This window comes from Rana temporaria, chromosome 5 (genome assembly GCF_905171775.1).
Source record: "Rana temporaria chromosome 5, aRanTem1.1, whole genome shotgun sequence".
Lineage (NCBI taxonomy): Eukaryota > Metazoa > Chordata > Amphibia > Anura > Ranidae > Rana > Rana temporaria.
Window position 1 is genome coordinate 302,908,614 of NC_053493.1, and position 19,019 is coordinate 302,927,632.

Here is a 19,019-nt window from a genome sequence, read left to right on the forward strand (position 1 = left end):
AGCCCTGAGGGGTTATAACCCTTCCTACATGCAAAATTAAAAAATAATAAAACAAAATAAAAAAGATAAAAACAAGTTTCGCCTATACTGTTGTTCTATTTTAGCAAACAATCCTTCTATTTTCAGGAATATTTTTGTTTTTCCTTTTGCATTCCATGTTTGTACATTCCTATGATTGTTGTTACTTTGTTATGATGCTGATGGAGTCAAATCTTCATCTGTGCCAGCTTTTCTGTAGTGACAGATTCCTGGAAACAATCAGAGACAATGTAACCCCCAATCACAACATGCCAGTCTGCTACAATGTTTCCGGGTGACAGCTGTCAGTGGACTTTGTAGTTCTCAGTGGAAAAATGAAACAAAGATCGCAGTCTGGGATGAGATTTTCCACCAATCGTTGTTGTTGATTTCTCGGTCAGATCGGTAGTCAGAATAAAAGTGTACGCTCAGTATGATGGGATTCCATGGGACCAGGATCAGCCCCCCCCATAGAAGGATGGTGATGGATCCTCCCTCCCCGGAGAGGGTGACCGGGTGAGTTGTGTGATGGGGGGTGTGTCATGTGTTGTCACTCACACAGGCGGGCGGGCGGCCACACTCCGCTCTGCTTTGTTTTCCGCCTCTGACAGCAGCAGCGCTGGATCCAGGGGGAGGCGGTGTGCATGGATCGCACGATCTGCAGGGGATCTGCTGGGATCTAGGAGGAGATCTGCTGGGATCTAGGAGGACTGTGTGTCCCTGAACATAATGATGAGGACCGGGGTCTCACCGTGCCCATGGGGCATCCTGGGCAGAGGAGATCTGCTGGCATTAGTGCTTTGCTTGTCCATGCTGCACATGGGAGGAAGCCAGAAGTCTGCAGGTGGATTCAGTCTTCACCCTCCATACTTCAACCTGGCAGAAGGGGCAAGGATCAGGGCAAGTGCTACCTGTGGGGAGGAGAGGAGCTCCGGGAGAGAAGGAGAGGAGCCCCAGCCTAGGATGGATCTCTACTGTAAGCTGGTGGGAGGACCAGTGCTGTCATCACATACTATCCAGGTACTGAACTATTACTAGTACTACTACCTAACCTGCCTAGTACTATCCAGGTACTAAACTACTACTACTCTACCTGTCTAGTACTATCCAGGTACTACACTACTACTATTCTACCTGCCTAGTACTATCCAGGTACTGCACTATTACTACTACTACTACTACTCTACTACCTAACCTGCCTAGTACTATCCAGGTACTACACTACTACTACTCTACCTGCCTAGTACTATCCAGGTACTAAACTACTACTACTACTCTACCTGCCTAGTACTATCCATGTACTGCACTACTTCTACTCTACCTGCCTAGTACTATCCAGGTACTACGCTACTACTCTCTACCTGCCTAGTACTATCCAGGTACTACTACTCTACTACCTGCCTAGTACTATCCAGGTACTACACTACTACTACTACTCTACCTGCCTAGTACTATCCAGGTACTACACTACTACTACTCTACCTGCCTAGTACTATCCAGGTACTAAACTACTACTACTACTCTACCTGCCTAGTACTATCCAGGTACTGCACTACTTCTACTCTACCTGCCTAGTACTATCCAGGTACTGCACTACTTCTACTCTACCTGCCTAGTACTATCCAGGTACTACACTACTACTATTCTACCTGCCTAGTACTATCCAGGTACTACACTACTACTACTCTATCTGCCTAGTACTCTCCAGGTACTACACTACTACTATTCTACCTGCCTAGTACTATCCAGGTACTAAACTACTACCACTCTACCTGCCTAGTACTATCCAGGTACTACACTACTACTATTCTACCTGCCTAGTACTATCCAGGTACTACACTACTACTACTCTACCTGCCTAGTACTCTCCAGGTACTACACTACTACTACTCTACCTGCCTAGTACTCTCCAGGTACTACACTACTACTATTCTACCTGCCTAGTACTATCCAGGTACTAAACTACTACTACTACTCTACCTGTCTAGTACTATCCAGGTACTAAACTACTACTCTACTACCTGCCTAGTACTATCCAGGTACTACACTACTACTACTCTACCTGCCTAGTACTATCCAGGTACTACACTACTACTACTCTACCTGCCTAGTACTATCCAGGTACTACACTACTACTACTCTACCTGCCTAGTACTATCCAGGTACAGCACTACTACTACTCTACCTGCCTAGTACTATCCAGGTACTACACTACTACTACTCTACCTGCCTAGTACTATCCAGGTACTACACTACTACTACTCTGCCTGGCCACAACTGCTTAGTCTGCCTTGCCCTTTGTATCTTCCAGCCTATTGGTGGCCATGCACAGAACAATTTTTTATAAGATTGTATTATCGATCGATTTGCCACTGTGAAAAAAATCTGATCGGAAGATTGAAAAGAGAGTTTGATGTGGCATACACTTAAAGTGGAGATAAACTTACCTTTCCATTAACAGTTCCCAGCCCTATCCGGCACCAGCATCTTCTGTGTGTTGCCTGTCTTCAGCTGTTTCATTGGCTGGCACAGGGTGATGTCATTCCTTCGCATGCACAGGAGTAAGTCATACTGGCACACAGGGACAGTGCCAGCAATGCAAGCTAGGCTGTGCATGCATGCTCAGTTTGCAATCCAGGGAAGAGAATGAGCAGGCCAGTGGTGGCCCGTCCATATGGGACGCAGGGGCGCCGCCCCTTTAATTCATGTGCCTGGCCCCATATCTACATGCAAGGTGCCGGATTTCAACAGTGTTTTTTTTTATTTTTTATTGAAGCACGTGAAGCAAGACAATATTCGCTATTGTCTTCCTGATTCTTCTGCCAGCCAATCAGAAAGTGGGTCCTGAGACCTGATTGTCCAGGGAGTCTTGGGACTCAGCGGAGAAGCAACGGCTCTGAAACAGGGTACAGCAGCCCTACCCCTGATCCTTGTGATCTGCCTGCTAAGGAAAGGAGGGGGGGGGGGGGGAGCGGGATTGCCATTTTCCTGTCTGTTTCCTGCAGGGGGAGGGGGTGGCATTGGTTTGCCACACCCCCTAAAATATTGAGCACCAGCCATCACTGGAGAAGGCAGGTAGGTGTATTTTATTGCAGAAGAGACATTGCATGTCTTAACTGCAATAAAGAGTCTACTTGCTTAAATTCTAGTTCCGCCCAATGCACTTTGGGCATTCAGCCCAGCTACATGAGGGCTATGGTCTTTAGCTGTGAGTAGAGGGCACACATGCACCATCCAGGCCCACTGCTGGCAGACTGTCAAACTCTGTGAGAGGCTAAAAACTGCTGCAGCTGTACTGGGCTTGGTGGTGCACCCAGCAGTACAGACATTTGGGACAGTATGCACCCAAGGGCAAATGCTCAGGAACACAGACTTTTGGACTTTTCAGGCATTCGTCCCTGGGCACCTGCTGCCCTAAACATTGGTACCACTAGAGTTTGACAGGCTGCTGGCGGTGTTGCTGGACAGGACACCTGTGCCCTGTTTCATAGTTGGTAATGTCGTATAAAGACGCCAATCCATCCAGTTCAACCTTTGTGGATGTTTGTATTTATGTCTCTACGACTTCCCATATCCCTGCTTGCTGCGTTCCATGAGATGCCCAACTAAACGTTTTTTGAAATTGTTGACACGTCCTGCTGAAACCATCGATTGTGAAAGGGAGCTCAATATCCTTACCGCTCTCAGGGTAAAGAACCCCCTACATAGTTTAAGGTTAAATCGGTTCTTATGCAACTTCACTGAGTGGCTACATGTCTTCTTGAGTGACCTGAGCCTGAGTAGTTTCCTCCAGTTTTGGAATCACCATTAAGATATTTGTTTGTAAAGTCACATGTATTAAAGTGTTACTAAACCCACAACAGTAAAATCAGTCTGTATTTGCAGTAAAGCATGCTTGTTATACTCACTGTGGAACATAAGGGGTTACTCCGCATTGTGTAAAAAGACTGTTTGATGCTGTCATCTCTGATCCTCCCCTTTCACGGTCCCCTGATAATTTCCTGATAACATGAGTCTATGGAGTCAGGCTGCACATGCTCAGTTTGGTTTGTATTGCTAGAGAAGTTTTTTTAAATTGGAGGATGCATGTGATCAGCACAGCGCCACGCCAATCAGCACAGGCATGAGAGGAGAGGGTCGGGGAGAAGATTGGCTCTTACACAGACTATGAAACTGACAGGGAGAGGGGCGGTAGATGCAGAGACACTGGGCCGGATTCAGAAAGAGATATGACGGCGTATCTCCTGATACGCCGTCGTATCTCTGAGTTCGGCCGGTCGAATCTATGCGCCTGATTCTTACACCGTCGGATCTTAGGCTGCAATTCCAGGCTGGCCGCTAGGTGGCGCTTCCGTATTTTTACGCAAGGAATATGCAAATGAGTAGTTACGCCGATTCAGAAACGAACGACCGCCCGGCGCTTTTTTTTTACGTCGTTTGCGTTCGGCTTTTTCCGGCGTATAGTTAGCCCTGCTACATGAGGCGTAGCTAATGTTAAGTATGGCCGTCGTTCCCGCGCCGAGTTTTGAAATTTTACGTCGTTTGCGTATGTCGTTCGCGAATATGGATGGACGTAATTTACGTTCACGTCGAAAGCCTGACGATTTGCCGACGTCATTTGGAGCATGCGCACTGGGATTCAGTCGCGGCCGGCGCATGCGCAGTTCGTTCGGCGCGGGGACGCGCTTGATTTAAATGTTACACGCCCCCTACCCGCGGAATTTAAATTCCGCCGGGGGATTTACGCTACGCCGGCTCAACTTTACAGGCAAGTGCTTTGTGAATAAAGCACTTGCCTGAAAAACTTGCGCCGGCGTAACGTAAATGAGATAGGTTACGTCAGCAGAAAAATCCGCTGATCTTTCTGAATCTGGCCCACTGAGTAGAGAGCAAGATGAAGGAGGCTCGTAATCTGACCACGATATCATGGATCAGCAGCCATGATAAACATGGTCAGTTAAAACAGGGGAAGACAGGAACAGGCAGGATCAGCCAGGTATTATACAACATAGAAATGGACAAATGACACTACAGAAACCTCAATGTTTGTAATCGTTCCTCATAACTGAGGTCCTCCAGTTGTGTTGACCTCCTCAGCACATCCTTCGTGAGGACCAGGGTGGACCGGTAACCAGAACAGGACTGCATACTCAAGATGTGGCTGATCCAGAATTTTGTAAAGTATCAGGATTATAGTTTTATCTCTTGAGAAAAATGAAATTTTTAATGCACGCTAATATTCTGTTGGCCTTGCTTGCTGCAGCTTGGCATTGCTGCAGCTTGGCATTGCATGCTATTACTAAGTCTGTCACCAACTAGGACCCATTTAAATCCTCTCTGGATCTTTATCCATCTCCGATTCCCCCCAAGGTACTCCCCCTAGCATATAACTTGCATCTATATTTTTGCATTACTTTACATTTCCTTACATCAAACCTTATTTGCCATGCGTTTGCATGCCCCTATATTTTATCGAGGTCTTCATGTAAAGTTGTTGAAGTTATATATGTACCTTCTTAGCTTTTTATCATCAGCAAACACTGAGATTGAACTATTTATCCCAACCTCTATATCATTTATAAACAAGCCCTGGTGTATCCTGCTTATACCTCTAGACCAGGGGTCTCTAAACTTTCTAAACAATGGGCCAGTATACTGTCCTTCAGACTTTAGGGGGGCTGGACTGTGCCCAATAGGTGTAAACAATACTCCATCTTTGGTATTAGGGGGAGAAATAGTGCCCCATTGTTGGTGTCAGTGGAAGGATTAGTGCCCCATTGTTGGTGTCAGTGGAAGGATTAGTGCCCCATTGTTGAACTGGATGCTAGTGAGATGCGATGAGGGGAACCCGAACTTGAATTGCGCTGGTTCCCGCGCCGCACAAGTTTGAACCCAGACTCAGTCTTGATTTACATCTATGAATGTTGCTTTTGAGCATTTCTGCAGTGCTTTTTTCTGTGCTTTCTGCAGGTTTTTTACCGTAATTTTGCCATGATTTGTGTTTTGCATGCTTTTTATTTTTATTTTTGGAGAAAAAAATTGTTGTTGGGCAATTTAAAAATGCAAATCACTACAAAATCACGGTAAAAACGCACTACGACCCCTTTCACACTGGGTTTCTTTGCAGCCGCTATAACGCTAAAAATAGCGCCTGTAAAGCGACCTGAAACAGCCGCTTCTGTCTCTCTCACACTGGAGCGGTGCGCTAGCCGTACGGTAAAAAAAGTCCCGCTAGCAGCATCTTTGGAGCGGTGAATACCGCTCCTCAACTGCTCCTGTCCATTAAAAACAATGGGGCACCGCGGCTTTACCGCCGGCGCTTTGCGGTGGTTTTATCTCTTTCTCGGCCGCTAGCGGGGGGATAAAAGCGCCCCGCTATAGGCCGAATAGCGCTGCAAAATTGACGGTTAAGCGCAGCTAAAAATATCGGTGCAGCCCCCACCCCAGTGTGAAAGAGGCCTACATGCTTTTCTGCAGCTTCTCCATTGAAGTCTATTGAAATAAAAAAAGCAAAAAAAAATCACTAGGAGCAGCAGACCCCTCTCCCCCCCCCTGTCAGAACGGGGATCTGTCTGTTTACAGACAGATCCCCGTTCTGGCTCTTTTTCCCACTGGCCACGCACATAGGCTCCTCTGCCATGCAGAGGCCGTGCACCTGCTATGGCTTTTTAAGGAGCCAACGTACAGCTACGGCGATTCATGAGAAAGGGCCGACCTGCCACAGTATAATGATGACAGCTGGTCGGCAAGTGGTTACAATTTTAAAGGATATAAAGCCACTGTCTTTGCAAACCCAGATATTACCGGTAGTAGCGATGACCTCATCATTGTGCTGTACACAGTCTGTACAGAGAGCAGAGTTGTGGGAGGGACTCAGCAGGCCCCACCCACTACAGGCTACATGTAAAAAACTACAGGAGGGTGGAGACAAGACCAGTCATCCTGCACAAGGAGAGAGAGCAGCACGGACTGGTCTTTATTACAGGAAGTTCCTGCAGAAAGGAAAAGTCTCACACTGGACTAATACACAGATCTGGAAGAAATACACAAAACACACTAAGAATCAATACACTGTGTCTTGTATTTATTTGCTTATCCTGGAGTCCAGCTTTAACCTTTTAAATACATGACTGTAATATGAAGAGCTGTACCTAGTCTGGTCGCATACTTTCTATTGATCCAGTGTACTTTTCCATGGAACACTTGACATCTAGGTGTGTTATAGGAAGAATGTTTGGGGTTAGAAGTAAGTTCACCAAGTGCAAACAGATGACATCACAATTCAAACAGGTGTTACCTACCTGCAGCCCTTGTGTCACGCAGTGTCTCAGCAGGTGTGTGATGGCGAGGTGTATACCATAGAGAGGGAACGTCATCTATTATTAAAAAATTGTAGAAAGAAATATTATTATTATGAGAAGAAAAAATGATTTGTCTGTCGTCTAATCTCTTTTCTTCGGATAAAATGAAGATTTATTGAGGGGACTCCATTCTGTGTATACAGTAAGGCAATGTGAAGCGTTGTGGTCATGTGAAAAATGTAGCAACCTAGAGCACCCAATCAGATTTCACTTTATTGTAGTCAGATCAGTTGATGATTGGTTACTCTGGGATATGGGTGTTGCTGATCAGACTGCCTTCATTCATAGGACTGTTTGTAATCATTTAGCTAGATTCAGGTAGGCAGGCTTATCCTTGCGGCGGCATGGTGTATCGTGTTTACACTACGCCGCTGTAAGTTAGCGAGGCAAGTACACGATTCACAAAGTACTTGCCTGCTAAGTTACGGCGGCGTAGCGTAAATGCGGTGGGCGTAAGCGCGCCTAATTCAAAATAGGCTGAGGGGGCGTGTTTTATGTTAATTTGGGTTGACCTGATGTGATTGACATTTTTCTGGAACGGCGCATGCGCCGTCCGTGTACATATCCCAGTGTGCATTGCGGCTAAGTACGCAGCACGGTCCTATTGGTTTTGACGTGGACGTAAATGACGTAAATCCCTATTCACGGACGACTTACGCAAACGACGTAAAATTTTAAAATTTCGACACGGGGACGACGGCCATACTTAACATTACTATTCCAGCTATTTGATGGAATAACTTTAGGCCTGATAATGCGTTACGTAAACGGCGTATCTGTACTGCGTTGGCCGGGCGAACATTCGTGAATAGGCGTATCTAGTGATTTACATATTCTACGCCGACCGCAATGGAAGCGCCACCTAGCGGCCAGCCTAAAAATAAACTTTAGGATACGACGGTAAAGACACTTACGCCACTCGTATCTGAGCCTAATTTAAGCGTATCTGGTTACCAGAGTACGCTTAAATTAGAGCCGGCGCACATTCAGACTAAGGTTGGCATATCTACTGATACGCCAGCCTAAGCCTTTCTGAATCCACCTAAGTGTCCATCTAATAGACATGTTTTCCTCTCTTTTTCCACAGCATATCTTCCCTCTCGAAAGAATGGCCCATGTGCTTTCTTCTTTTGTGTATTTATGCACAACTGTGATAAAAATAATAATAATTCTGAAAGAATAGATAGAGGAGCACTATATATTCTGTGTTTTTCATTTTTTTAATTTCAGGTAGTGTAAGGAAGGGTTATACCCCCTTCTAGTTTTTTTTCCCTTTTGCCATCTGTGCCATAGGGGACACATCCATTCACTTCCTGTTCCTTAGCCAAACCAGGAAGTGAGAGGAAATCCCGCCAAAGTGAGGGAATCCATAACTGTCACCAGAGTTGTCAGAACTAGTGTCCCCATTGAATATTTCCCCCTCTATTCCTGTTCTGGTGACAACCAAAAACATTTGATTTTCTTTCACTTTAGTTATCAGTGATTATGGTAAACAGGACAAATAGGGTGAATCTTCCTAACAAGGACACAGACAGCAATAGTATAACCATAGTTTTTAGATGCTTTAACTTTCACACAAATCAATTAATACACACTTATTGGGATTTTTTTTTTTTTTTTACCAGACATATAGCAGAATACATTTTTGACAACATTTAGGAAGAATTTATTTTTTTACTTTTTTATTGGGTATGTTTTAAAGCAGAAAGTAAAAAAATATTGTTTTTTTGTTTTCAAAATGTCTTTCTTTGTTTATATAGCAAAAATAATAAAATAACAGTGGTGATCAAATACCATCAAAAAAGCTCTATTTGAGTGAAAAATAAATTACCGTGTTTCCCCGAAAATAAGACCGGATCTTATATTAATTTTGGCCTACAAAAAACACACTAGGGCTTATTTTCGGGGTAGGGCTTATTTATTTACTGTATTAATATTGTATACGCATAAAGTGTGCAATAAGTCTCAAGTCTGTCTGGCTGACAGTCTTAAAGTGGTTCTAACCCTTAAAAAAAATCCTATTCCTTTTAAAGCATGAAATAAATCAATAAAATATCTTTATAAAAATGTCCTATGTCTTCTCCTTCCCTGCCCCCCCCTCCCCCTCATTGTCATGTCAGGAGAAAGTATCTAAAGTACCTTTTTATAACACCTTTGTAACAGCTCCCTCGTCTTCTCTGAGTCTGAGGAGAAAAGAGATGAGCCGAGAGTGTCGCTGACATCAGCCTGCTCCATGATCTGAAGAGGGAGGGGCGGGCGACATCAGCATGGAGGAAATAGAAGGGCCAAGATTCCCTCTGATATCAGCCCGCTCGATGAACTGAAGAGGGAGAGGCGGGCGACAGCAGGGAGGAAATAGAAGAGCTGAGATCCCCTCTGCCGTCAGCCCGCTCCGTGAACTGAAGAGGGAGGGGCGGCCGACGTCAGCGGGGAGGAGGGGGGGGAAAAGAGGAGCCGAGATCCCCACTGACATGATCCCGCTCCGTGCACAGAAGGAGCCACAGATGTCAGCCGGGAGGAGAGTCAGTGATGGGTGTAAACATGAGATTTTCAATACAGCAACAATCAGAGACACTGCCACAGTTATACAAAACGGATTATAGGATTTTTAATTAAATTTACTAGGTCTTATTTTCGGGGTAGGGCTTATATTGCAGCCCACCCTGCTAATCCAGCTAGGGCTTATTTTCGGGGTAGGGTGTATTTTCGGGGAAACACGGTATATACATTTTGTTTGGGTACAACATGACCACTCAATTAGCAGTTAAAGTGTCACACTGCCAAATAGCAAACAATGGCCTGGTCATGAAGGCGGTAAAAACTCCAGAGCTAAGTGGTTCAACCACCAGGGGCGCTACTTATGCAATTTAGTGTGTCCTTTGTGCAGTAGAAATCCCCAGTCCTCTGCCCCCTAATTCCCCCCCACAGTGGAGATCTTCCGGTGCTGTGAAAAGTAATGTCAGTGGTTGCACCTGTGACAGCCAATCATCAAAAATATGCCCACCCTTTCCACCCCCATGCTCTATTCATAGCATCCATACTATAGGTTCCCATGATGCAAAGCGCTCTGTGATTGGACAATGGATGAATGAACAGGACAGGCCTCCTAAAGCTAAGTACATATGGGCCAAATGTCGGGCGGCATCGGCCAGTTCAATAGGAACCAGCCGTCTTTCAGGTGTACTGTACTGTAATGACCTCTTGAAATCAAATGCAGAGCTAAGAATGGAAGAAGGAAAAGCAGCACAAGGAGCCAATCAGGTGTGCTGTAGTGCAAGTAGCATGCTGCTAGGATGAGAGGGTCTATTAGTCTACTTCTTATTTCACTGTCCAATCACAGGGTGGGGGAGAGACAAGACCTCTAAGTATTACCTAACTACAGCATAGAAAAAACAGGTCTTCTGCAAGGCCAGACAGGGCTGTGTAAATCTATGAACTAGATGGACAGAAATATAAATCCCATGGCAAGTAAAAGAGCTCATTTTATCTGTGTATTTAGTTATTTGTTTGGAGTTTTAAGCTTTAAGAATATCTTATACTTATTACAGATGTAATGCTGGGATGTGCCGGAAGATCCATGCCGCCGCTTTTTTTAAATAGATTTTTAACAAGTAGCCAGCCTTGACTGCATGGAAATTCTGGCACTCTGTGGCCCTTTTCCCCCCCATGTGAATGATGCCGCGTACACACGACCGTTTTTCATGGCGAGAAAAATGCAATTTTTTAAATTGGTCGTGAAAACGGTCGTGTGTGGCTCCAGAGCATTTTTCTCGACGAGAAAAATGGGCGTTAAAAATTTAGAACCTGCTCTATTTTTTCTTGTCGTTTTTCACGTGTGTACGCTTTAACGAGGGGGAAAAAACGCACAAGCAATTTATGAGAAGGGAAATTAGCATAAGCAGCCCAAAGGGTGGCGCCATTCGAATTTCGAACTTCCCCTTTATAGTGCCGTCCTATTTGTTGTACGTCACCGTGCTTTGCTCGAGCATTTTTTTTCACGATTGTGTGTATGCAAGGCAGGCTTGAGAGGAATCACGTCAAGAAAAACATTGTTTTTTTCCATGACATGAAGAACGGTCGTGTGTACGCGGCATGAGGCCTCAGTGGCCAAACATTTGCAGTATATGAATACACAACAAGTCATTTTTTTTACTATGAGACACAGTGGGGTTGAATTACTGAAACTGGAGAGTGCAAAATCTGGTGCAGGTCTGCATAGAATCCAATCAGCTTCCAGGTTGTTGTTTTTTTGTCTAAGCTTAATTGAACAAGCTGAAGTTAGAAGCTGATTGGCTACTATGCAGAGCTGCATCAGATTTTGCACTCTACAGTTTTAGTAAATGAACCCCTGTAAGCTATAGCTGTTATATTAACTTTTTAAATGTGTTCAAGGCCAATCAAGGCTCATCATGTTTTTTAAGTTGGAGTATATGATATGTATATTTATTTGCTTGTTTTTGTCTCTCACAGGGGCAGTTTTGTGATTTTTGTGACACTTCAGATCCTAATAAAGCATACCCTGCATCCAATGCTATTGATGGAACGGAGCGATGGTGGCAAAGCCCACCATTATCATTGGGGCTGCATTACAATGAGGTCAATGTCACTATAGATCTTGGTCAGGTAAGATAAATGAAAGTTTTATTTTAAAGTAGACAAATAATTTGCAGTACTGATTACATGAAATGTGATGATCTACTTTCTTTAGGTTGGTCATAGTTGAATTGGTGTGGAACTCCAGCAATATTTTTTATTTTGTTATTATTTTTATTGAGGGAACATTTTTCAAAAGTTACAGATCAAACGAAAGGGTTACAATGGTTGACTTCATGGGGTTAACTTAGTAAAGTCAAAAGCACTGTTCACTTTGCACTCTGTAAGGCCTGATTCACACCTATGCATTTTTAGTGCTTTCTGCATTTTGCAGATTTGCACTACAGAACGTGTTACATAGAAAACCATGTTAAAGCGGAGTTCCGGCCACAATTTCACTTTTTAAATATTTTTAAATTGTTACAGCATTTAGACACTTTATAAAATAGAAATTGACTGGTGCCATCTTAAGTGTGGGCATCATGAAGCCAGACTGTATGACTTCCTGGATTTCAGCCTTGCAGATCTCGCACATGCTCAGTGCTGCACAAGCAGTGTCAGATCAGGTTTCAGCACCTGTGCTGTCCAAGTTAAATGATTCTTTGAGACTGGGGAGTGCACAGACTCCTGAAAAGTTACACCCACTACATTCCCAGGAGTCTGTGCGGTGTAGGTTAGGAAGCATTAAGCACCTAGGTGCAGGAAGTGGGAAGATTAACTATTCTGCCTAGCAACAACACTTTGAAGGCATCTAAAAAAAAAAAAAAAAAATTCGTAAAGGACTAATGACATTTTTTTAAAACTACTGATGTAATGTTATATTTATGGGTGGAACTCCACTTTAAATGGACTGTAGTGCAAATCTGCAAACTGCCAAAAACGCTAAAAATGCATAGGTGTGAATTAGGCCTAAGGTCTATTTCAGATGGGCGGTCAGGGTGGTGTAAAAAAGGGCAGCTGAGGTGCGGTTTTACATGGCTGTCAACCCGAATGGTAAAAATACAACCAGATGGGTGCAGAGTTTGACAGGCGTTAATTTATAAAAGCAGATTGGGTATGCACTTTACAAGGGAATATGCCCCAGAGCTAAATGAATGTGGTGTATTTTCACATTATTGGAAAGGTTACCCAATAACATTCAAGTAAAATAAAATATAAGATGCATTTTTGCCTGCACCTGATTGGATAATGAAAGTCAGCAGAGCTTCACATCATTCACTAAGTTCTGGGGAAGCCCTGGCAAAGCCCTGGCAAAGTGAACATTGAACAGTAAATCAACCCCATTGGATCTTGAAATTTAACAATATTTTTTAATTGGAGAATGTCCAATTGAGTTTGGATTTAACTAGGGAAAATATTTTTCTTTTTAAATTTTGTAAGTGCCCGTTCACACTACCGCAACTTGGGATCCGACTTGTGTCGACTGACATGAGAAATTACATTAAAGTGAATGAGAGCCGTCTTAGGCTCGATTCACACCTATGCATGTTGCTTTTGAGCGTTTTTGCAGTGCTTGCTGCGTTCTTTGATGTGCGTTTTTACCGCAAAATTGCCGCGATATTAATGTTTTGCCTTTTTTTTCTTAGCCATCAATTTGATTTTTTTTACATTTCCTTTAACAACCAGCTATAAACATGTACAAAAAAACAAAAAAAAATCTAATTGCGGTAAAAATGCGGCAAAATCGTGGTAAAAACGCGGTACTTGCATTTTGGATGCGGGTCCATTGAATTCTATTAGGCCCCTTTCACGTTGGACTTGTAGCTGCGGTAGCGGTATATCGCCGCTAAAAATAGCGGCGCTATACCGCCGAGATTGCCGCGGGAATCGGCCGCTAGCGGTGCGGTATTAACCCCTGCTAGCGGCCGATAAAGGGTTAATACCGCCCGCAATGCGCCTCTATAGAGGCGCATTGCGGGCGGTATTGCCGCGGTTTCCCATTGTTTTGAAGGAAGGAGGGAAGGAGCGGTGAAGGAGCGGTATACACGCCGCTCCTCTCACCGCTCCAAAGATGCTGCTGACAGGAGATTTTTTTTGTCTCCCGCCAGCGCATCGCCTCAGTGTGAAAGCCCTTCGGCTTTCACATTGAGGTAGCTGGGCAGGAGTTTTTCAGGCGGGATAGCAGCGCTATTTTTAGCGTTGTACCGCCTGAAAAACTCCTCAATGTGAAAGGGGCCTTACATGCAAAACGCTGCTTTTTGCAGAAAAAAAAGTCCCCGACCCTTTCCAAAAACGCAGAGGCACAAAAAAGCATTGATGTGAACATGTTCCATAGGAACCCATGTTAAAAAATGTCCCTGCTTTTCTGCAAAATGCACCAAAAAACACATTAGTGTGAATGGAGCCTTAATGCACACTACTGAAGTCGCTCCGACATCAGAAAAGGTTCCTGTACTACTTCATGGCGACTTCTAAGAGACTTGTACCCATTGATTTCAATGGAGGCCGCCTCCAAAGTCGGATCAGTGTCTTAACTGAAGCAACTTTACAGGAAGAGAAAATGGTTTTCTCAGGCAAACCCCTTGAAGTTGCCTCGAAGTTGCCTCGAAGTTTCCTCAAGTTGCCTCACAAATTCGTGCCGACTTTCATGTCGCTGTAGTGTGAACCGGCACTAAGTGGAAGAAGGTTAGAAACGTTGTCACATTTTAAATGTTTGTTCCCCACTGGAGAGAATTCTCATCATGTCACAGAGATACAACAAACAGTGAGAGGAAAATCTGGCTAATGTATGAGGACAGCTGTCATCAGAACAGGTATCCCCTTGGAGAAAATTTTCCCTCTTGTCCTGTTCCAGTGTTGACTATAATGTTGTTATTTTCCTGCACTTTTTGTCCCGGTGACAACAGGCACCATGATAAAAAACGGAAATGCATCTACCCAGTGAGGCCATAGAGAGCAATACAACCCGACCCTCCCCTGCTTTCTCCAAGTCTACAAGAACAGTTTTGTGTGGCGTTTTACTTTAAAATAGTCAGGGTCTTTAGTATGCTCTATCTATCTATCTATCTATCCATCTATCTATCTATCTATCTATCTATCTATCTATCTATCTATCTATCTATCTATCTATCTGTCTATCTATTTGTCTGTCTATCTATCTCTCTATCTATCTATCTATCTATCTATCTATCTATCTATCTATCTATCTATCTATCTATCTATCTATCTATCTATCTATCTATCTATCTTTCACAGGGCTCCTGATATTATCCTCTGTCATTGTATATTTTTGTGTATTGGTTGCTAAGCTTTGCCTCTTTCTGTGGCTCATACAGGAACAGAACAATCTGAAGTCTACACGACCTTAAACCTTTATACTAGATAAGCTTTATGAGTTCAGGTTAAGGAATCATTCCTTTAGTATGAACTCTGACAAGGAGAGACTTGCAGCATTTTATTACATAAAATATGGGAAGGCCAGATGGAAAGGAATGCAGAAAACCCAACAAATGTCAAGCTGATTTTCGATACTGGAGAGATAAAGAAACATAGTCATAAAAGAGAGATATTGAGGGAAACGTGTATGTAAGAACAGGGCATATCCAGGAAAATATGAACCCTATAATACAAAAACATCTTCCATATGAGTGGTTCTCAACCACCAGGCCAAGGCTACTGGCAGACTGTAGCTCCCCCTTCCCGGGCCTCCAGCCAGCTGTAGATACTCGAGCCTCCCACAGTGCCCCCAGCTTTCATAGTAACCCACTGTAACCTCAGGCCCCCTGATAGCCCCCCACAATACCCCCCAGTCTCCTACAGTGCTGCTCAGCCTCCCACAGTGACCCCCAGCCTGCTACAGAGCCTCCAACCATTCATAACACCACCAGCCTCCAACAGTGTCCCACAGTGCCCCCCAGCCTGCTGCAGAGCCTCCAAACCTTCATAGCACCACCAGCCTCTAACAGTGTCCCACAGTGCCCCCCTCCCACCTCCAACCAGCCACAGGGCTCATCAGCCCCCTCCAGAAACCTCATCCCCTATAGGCCGACCAAGATGGCTGCAGTTTTGCATTCCCATACTTTTATAGTGGGAATATACATTTTATTCTTTACTGTTGAGGCATGGATAATCTTGGAAGGATTTACTGGGCCCTGGTCTTCAAAAAAGGTTGAGAACCCATATTCTATGTAATGTATTCTCACCCTTTCCTCACTATACTCATCCTATACAAAAGTAGCTGGAATTCCAATTTAATTTTGTTGATTCTTCTAAAAATAATGTGATAAAGGGTGAAAACGCTGCGCCAAGTGAATACATATATAGTAGTAAATAAAATAAGCTGCTCCCCTCAAAGAGTGAATGCTCCTAGTGATATGGGTAAAAGATAGGGGGCGCTAATAATTAATAAAAATAACAATGAAAATCATAGGACTGCACTCCTGAAGTCACTAATCCGTATCAAATTAACAAATGTGCACAAAACATTATCATACAACATATGATTAAAAAATATTGTGAAATATCAATTAGTGCAAATAATATTCAGTCCCAATCTTAAGCACAAAAAAAATTATGATAATAAATCAAAGTCCATAAAACACCAAACGTCTATTCCGTGCCGGATAGGCACTTTTAAATGTGAGTAGCCATTTGGCTAAGTTTTATCTTTGCTCATTTTTCAATAAACGAAATTACGCTATGAATGTTTCCATTGTTATTTCATATCCGGCGGAGACCTTTAAGGAGGAAGTCGCCTAATATCTCCATTTCAGCCTATGTGAGCAGTATCCTGCATACGCATTCTCATTGACTCTCTTTTTGAGTAAAGGAGTCAATGTGCTCTGGTAAGCAGATTACTTATCCTTTGGGTGTTTATTCAAGTTTGGTGAAGGATCACTTCTCTATCAGTATATCACAGCAAGCACGGAATGGACGTTTGGTGTTTTATGGACTTTGATTTATTATCATAATTTTTTTTGTGCTTAAGATTGGGACTGAATATTGTTTGCACTAATTGATATTTCACAATATTTTTTAATCATATGTTGTTTGGTAATGTTTTGTGCACATTTGTTTATTTGATAAGGATTCGTGACTTCAGGAGTGCAGTCCTATGATTTTCATTGTTATTTATATTAATTATTAGCGCCCCCTATCTTTTACCCAAAGTCAAAATAATGTTAGCTAAGATATATTTTAATCACTTAAGGACCGCCTCCTGCAGATATACGTTGGCAGAATGGCATGGCTGGGCACAAGCACGTACCTGTACATCCTCTTTAAGTGCCCAGCCGTGGGTCGCGGGCAGTCCGAAGCTCCGTGACCGCGACCGCGGGACCCGATCGCCGCTGGAGTCCCGTGATCGGTCCCCGGAGCTGAAGAACGGGAGGAGCTGTGTGTAAACACAGCTTCCCCATTCTTCACTGTGGCGCTGTCAATGATCGTGTGTTCCCTGATATAGGGAAACACGATCAATGATGTCACACATCTAGCCCCGCCCCCCTACAGTTAGAAACATAGATGAGGTCACACTTAACCCCTTCAGCGCTCCCTAGTGGTTAATTCCCAAACTGCAATTGTCATTTTCACAGTAAACAATGCATTTTTAATGCATTTTTTGCTGTGAAAATTACAATGGTCCCAAAAATATGTCAAAATTGTCCGATGTGTCCGCCATAATGTCGCAGTCATGAAAAAAAATGCTGATCGCCACCATTAGTAGTAATTTTTTTTTATAAAAATGCAATAAAACTATCCCCTATTTTGTAAACGCTATAAATTTTGCGCAAACCAATCGATAAACGCTTATTGCGATTTTTTTTTTTACCAAAAATAGGTAGAAGAATACGTATCGACCTAAACTGAGAAAAAAAACGTTTTTTTATTTATTTTTGGGGGATATTTATTATAGCAAAAAGTAAAAAATATTGAATTTTTTTCAAAATTGTCGCTCTATTTTTGTTTATAGCGCAAAAAAAAAAAAACGCAGAGGTGATCAAATACCACCAAAAGAAAGCTCTATTTGTGGGGAAAAAAGGACGCCAATTTTGTTTGGGAGCCACGTCGCACGACCGCGCAATTGTCAGTTAAAGCGATGCAGTGCCGAATCGCAAAAACTGGCCAGGTCCTTTACCTGCCTAAAGGTCCGGGTCTTAAGTGGTTAAAGATACTTATAATTCCATTTGTTATACCAGTGTTTCTCAACTCCAGTCCTTAAGGTACCCTAACAGATCATGTTTTCAGGATTTTCCTCAAATGAAACGGCTGTGGTAATTACTAAGACAGCAAAACTGATCAAATCACCTGTGCAAAATATTGATACAAATGAAAACATGACCTGTTGGGGCGACTTGAAGGCTGGAGTTGAGAAACACTGTGTTATACTACATGATTAAAGACTCTTATTATTACTGTAAATGCGGCTTGACATTTTACTGAGCGTTTCAGCATAACGGCACAAAATCCCAAACATCTGTTATGTGTAATGGCTGGCATCAAATTCATCAACTTACATTGCTTACAGATTTAGTGTAATACCCATACTGACTAACAGACCTCCATATAAACATTATAAGCAAGTCGCTTTAAAACAGCTCATTTTAGTTTTTGTAATAGCCAGTTTTAAATTCCACTTACTGTGATCCAGATTTTCTTTTTTTGTACTACTAATATTACATTGTGATATTTTATGCTTATATTTAATTAGTTGTTTGGCAGGTTTGTTTTTTTGACTCAGTATTTTAACTATTTGGAAAAAAATATTGCTAACATGTAATTGCAGCTTAGATGTTGTGCTGCATTGGTTTTCAGGCTTGTTTTCCCTTTATTTTCACCTGGTGAAGCTGCCAGTGGCACTCTTCCATCCTAGAGTGAGAACAATCTCTTGCCATACTTTATCTATAGAGAAGCAGCATTGTCACTGTATACAATGCTCCAGGAGGCCCCTACTATGCTGGTCTTCAGCGGGTTACTGAAGACTTGGTATTTAATGCAAGTTTTTCCTGCGTAGCCTCTCTCTTCCACCCTTTCTGCCGCTCTGTGCTGATTTTGGTTCCTGGGTCCTCTTTTCCCAAGAACTCTGCTATGCGCGTCGGGACCCTTCGGGGT

At 43.2% G+C, this 19,019-nt stretch overlaps 1 protein-coding gene across 1 annotated transcript in view; it reads left to right on the top strand.

Moving 5' to 3' along the window:
* Nucleotides 1-593: 593 nt before the first annotated feature.
* Nucleotides 594-19,019, top strand: part of LAMA3 (laminin subunit alpha 3) — a 237,299-nt gene continuing 218,873 nt past the window's right edge. The window contains exons 1-2 of the mRNA XM_040354074.1: nt 594-1,038; nt 11,850-12,002. Coding sequence (XP_040210008.1) covers nt 748-1,038; nt 11,850-12,002 — 444 coding nt within the window. The 5' untranslated portion in view covers nt 594-747. The remainder of the gene's footprint in view (nt 1,039-11,849; nt 12,003-19,019) is intronic.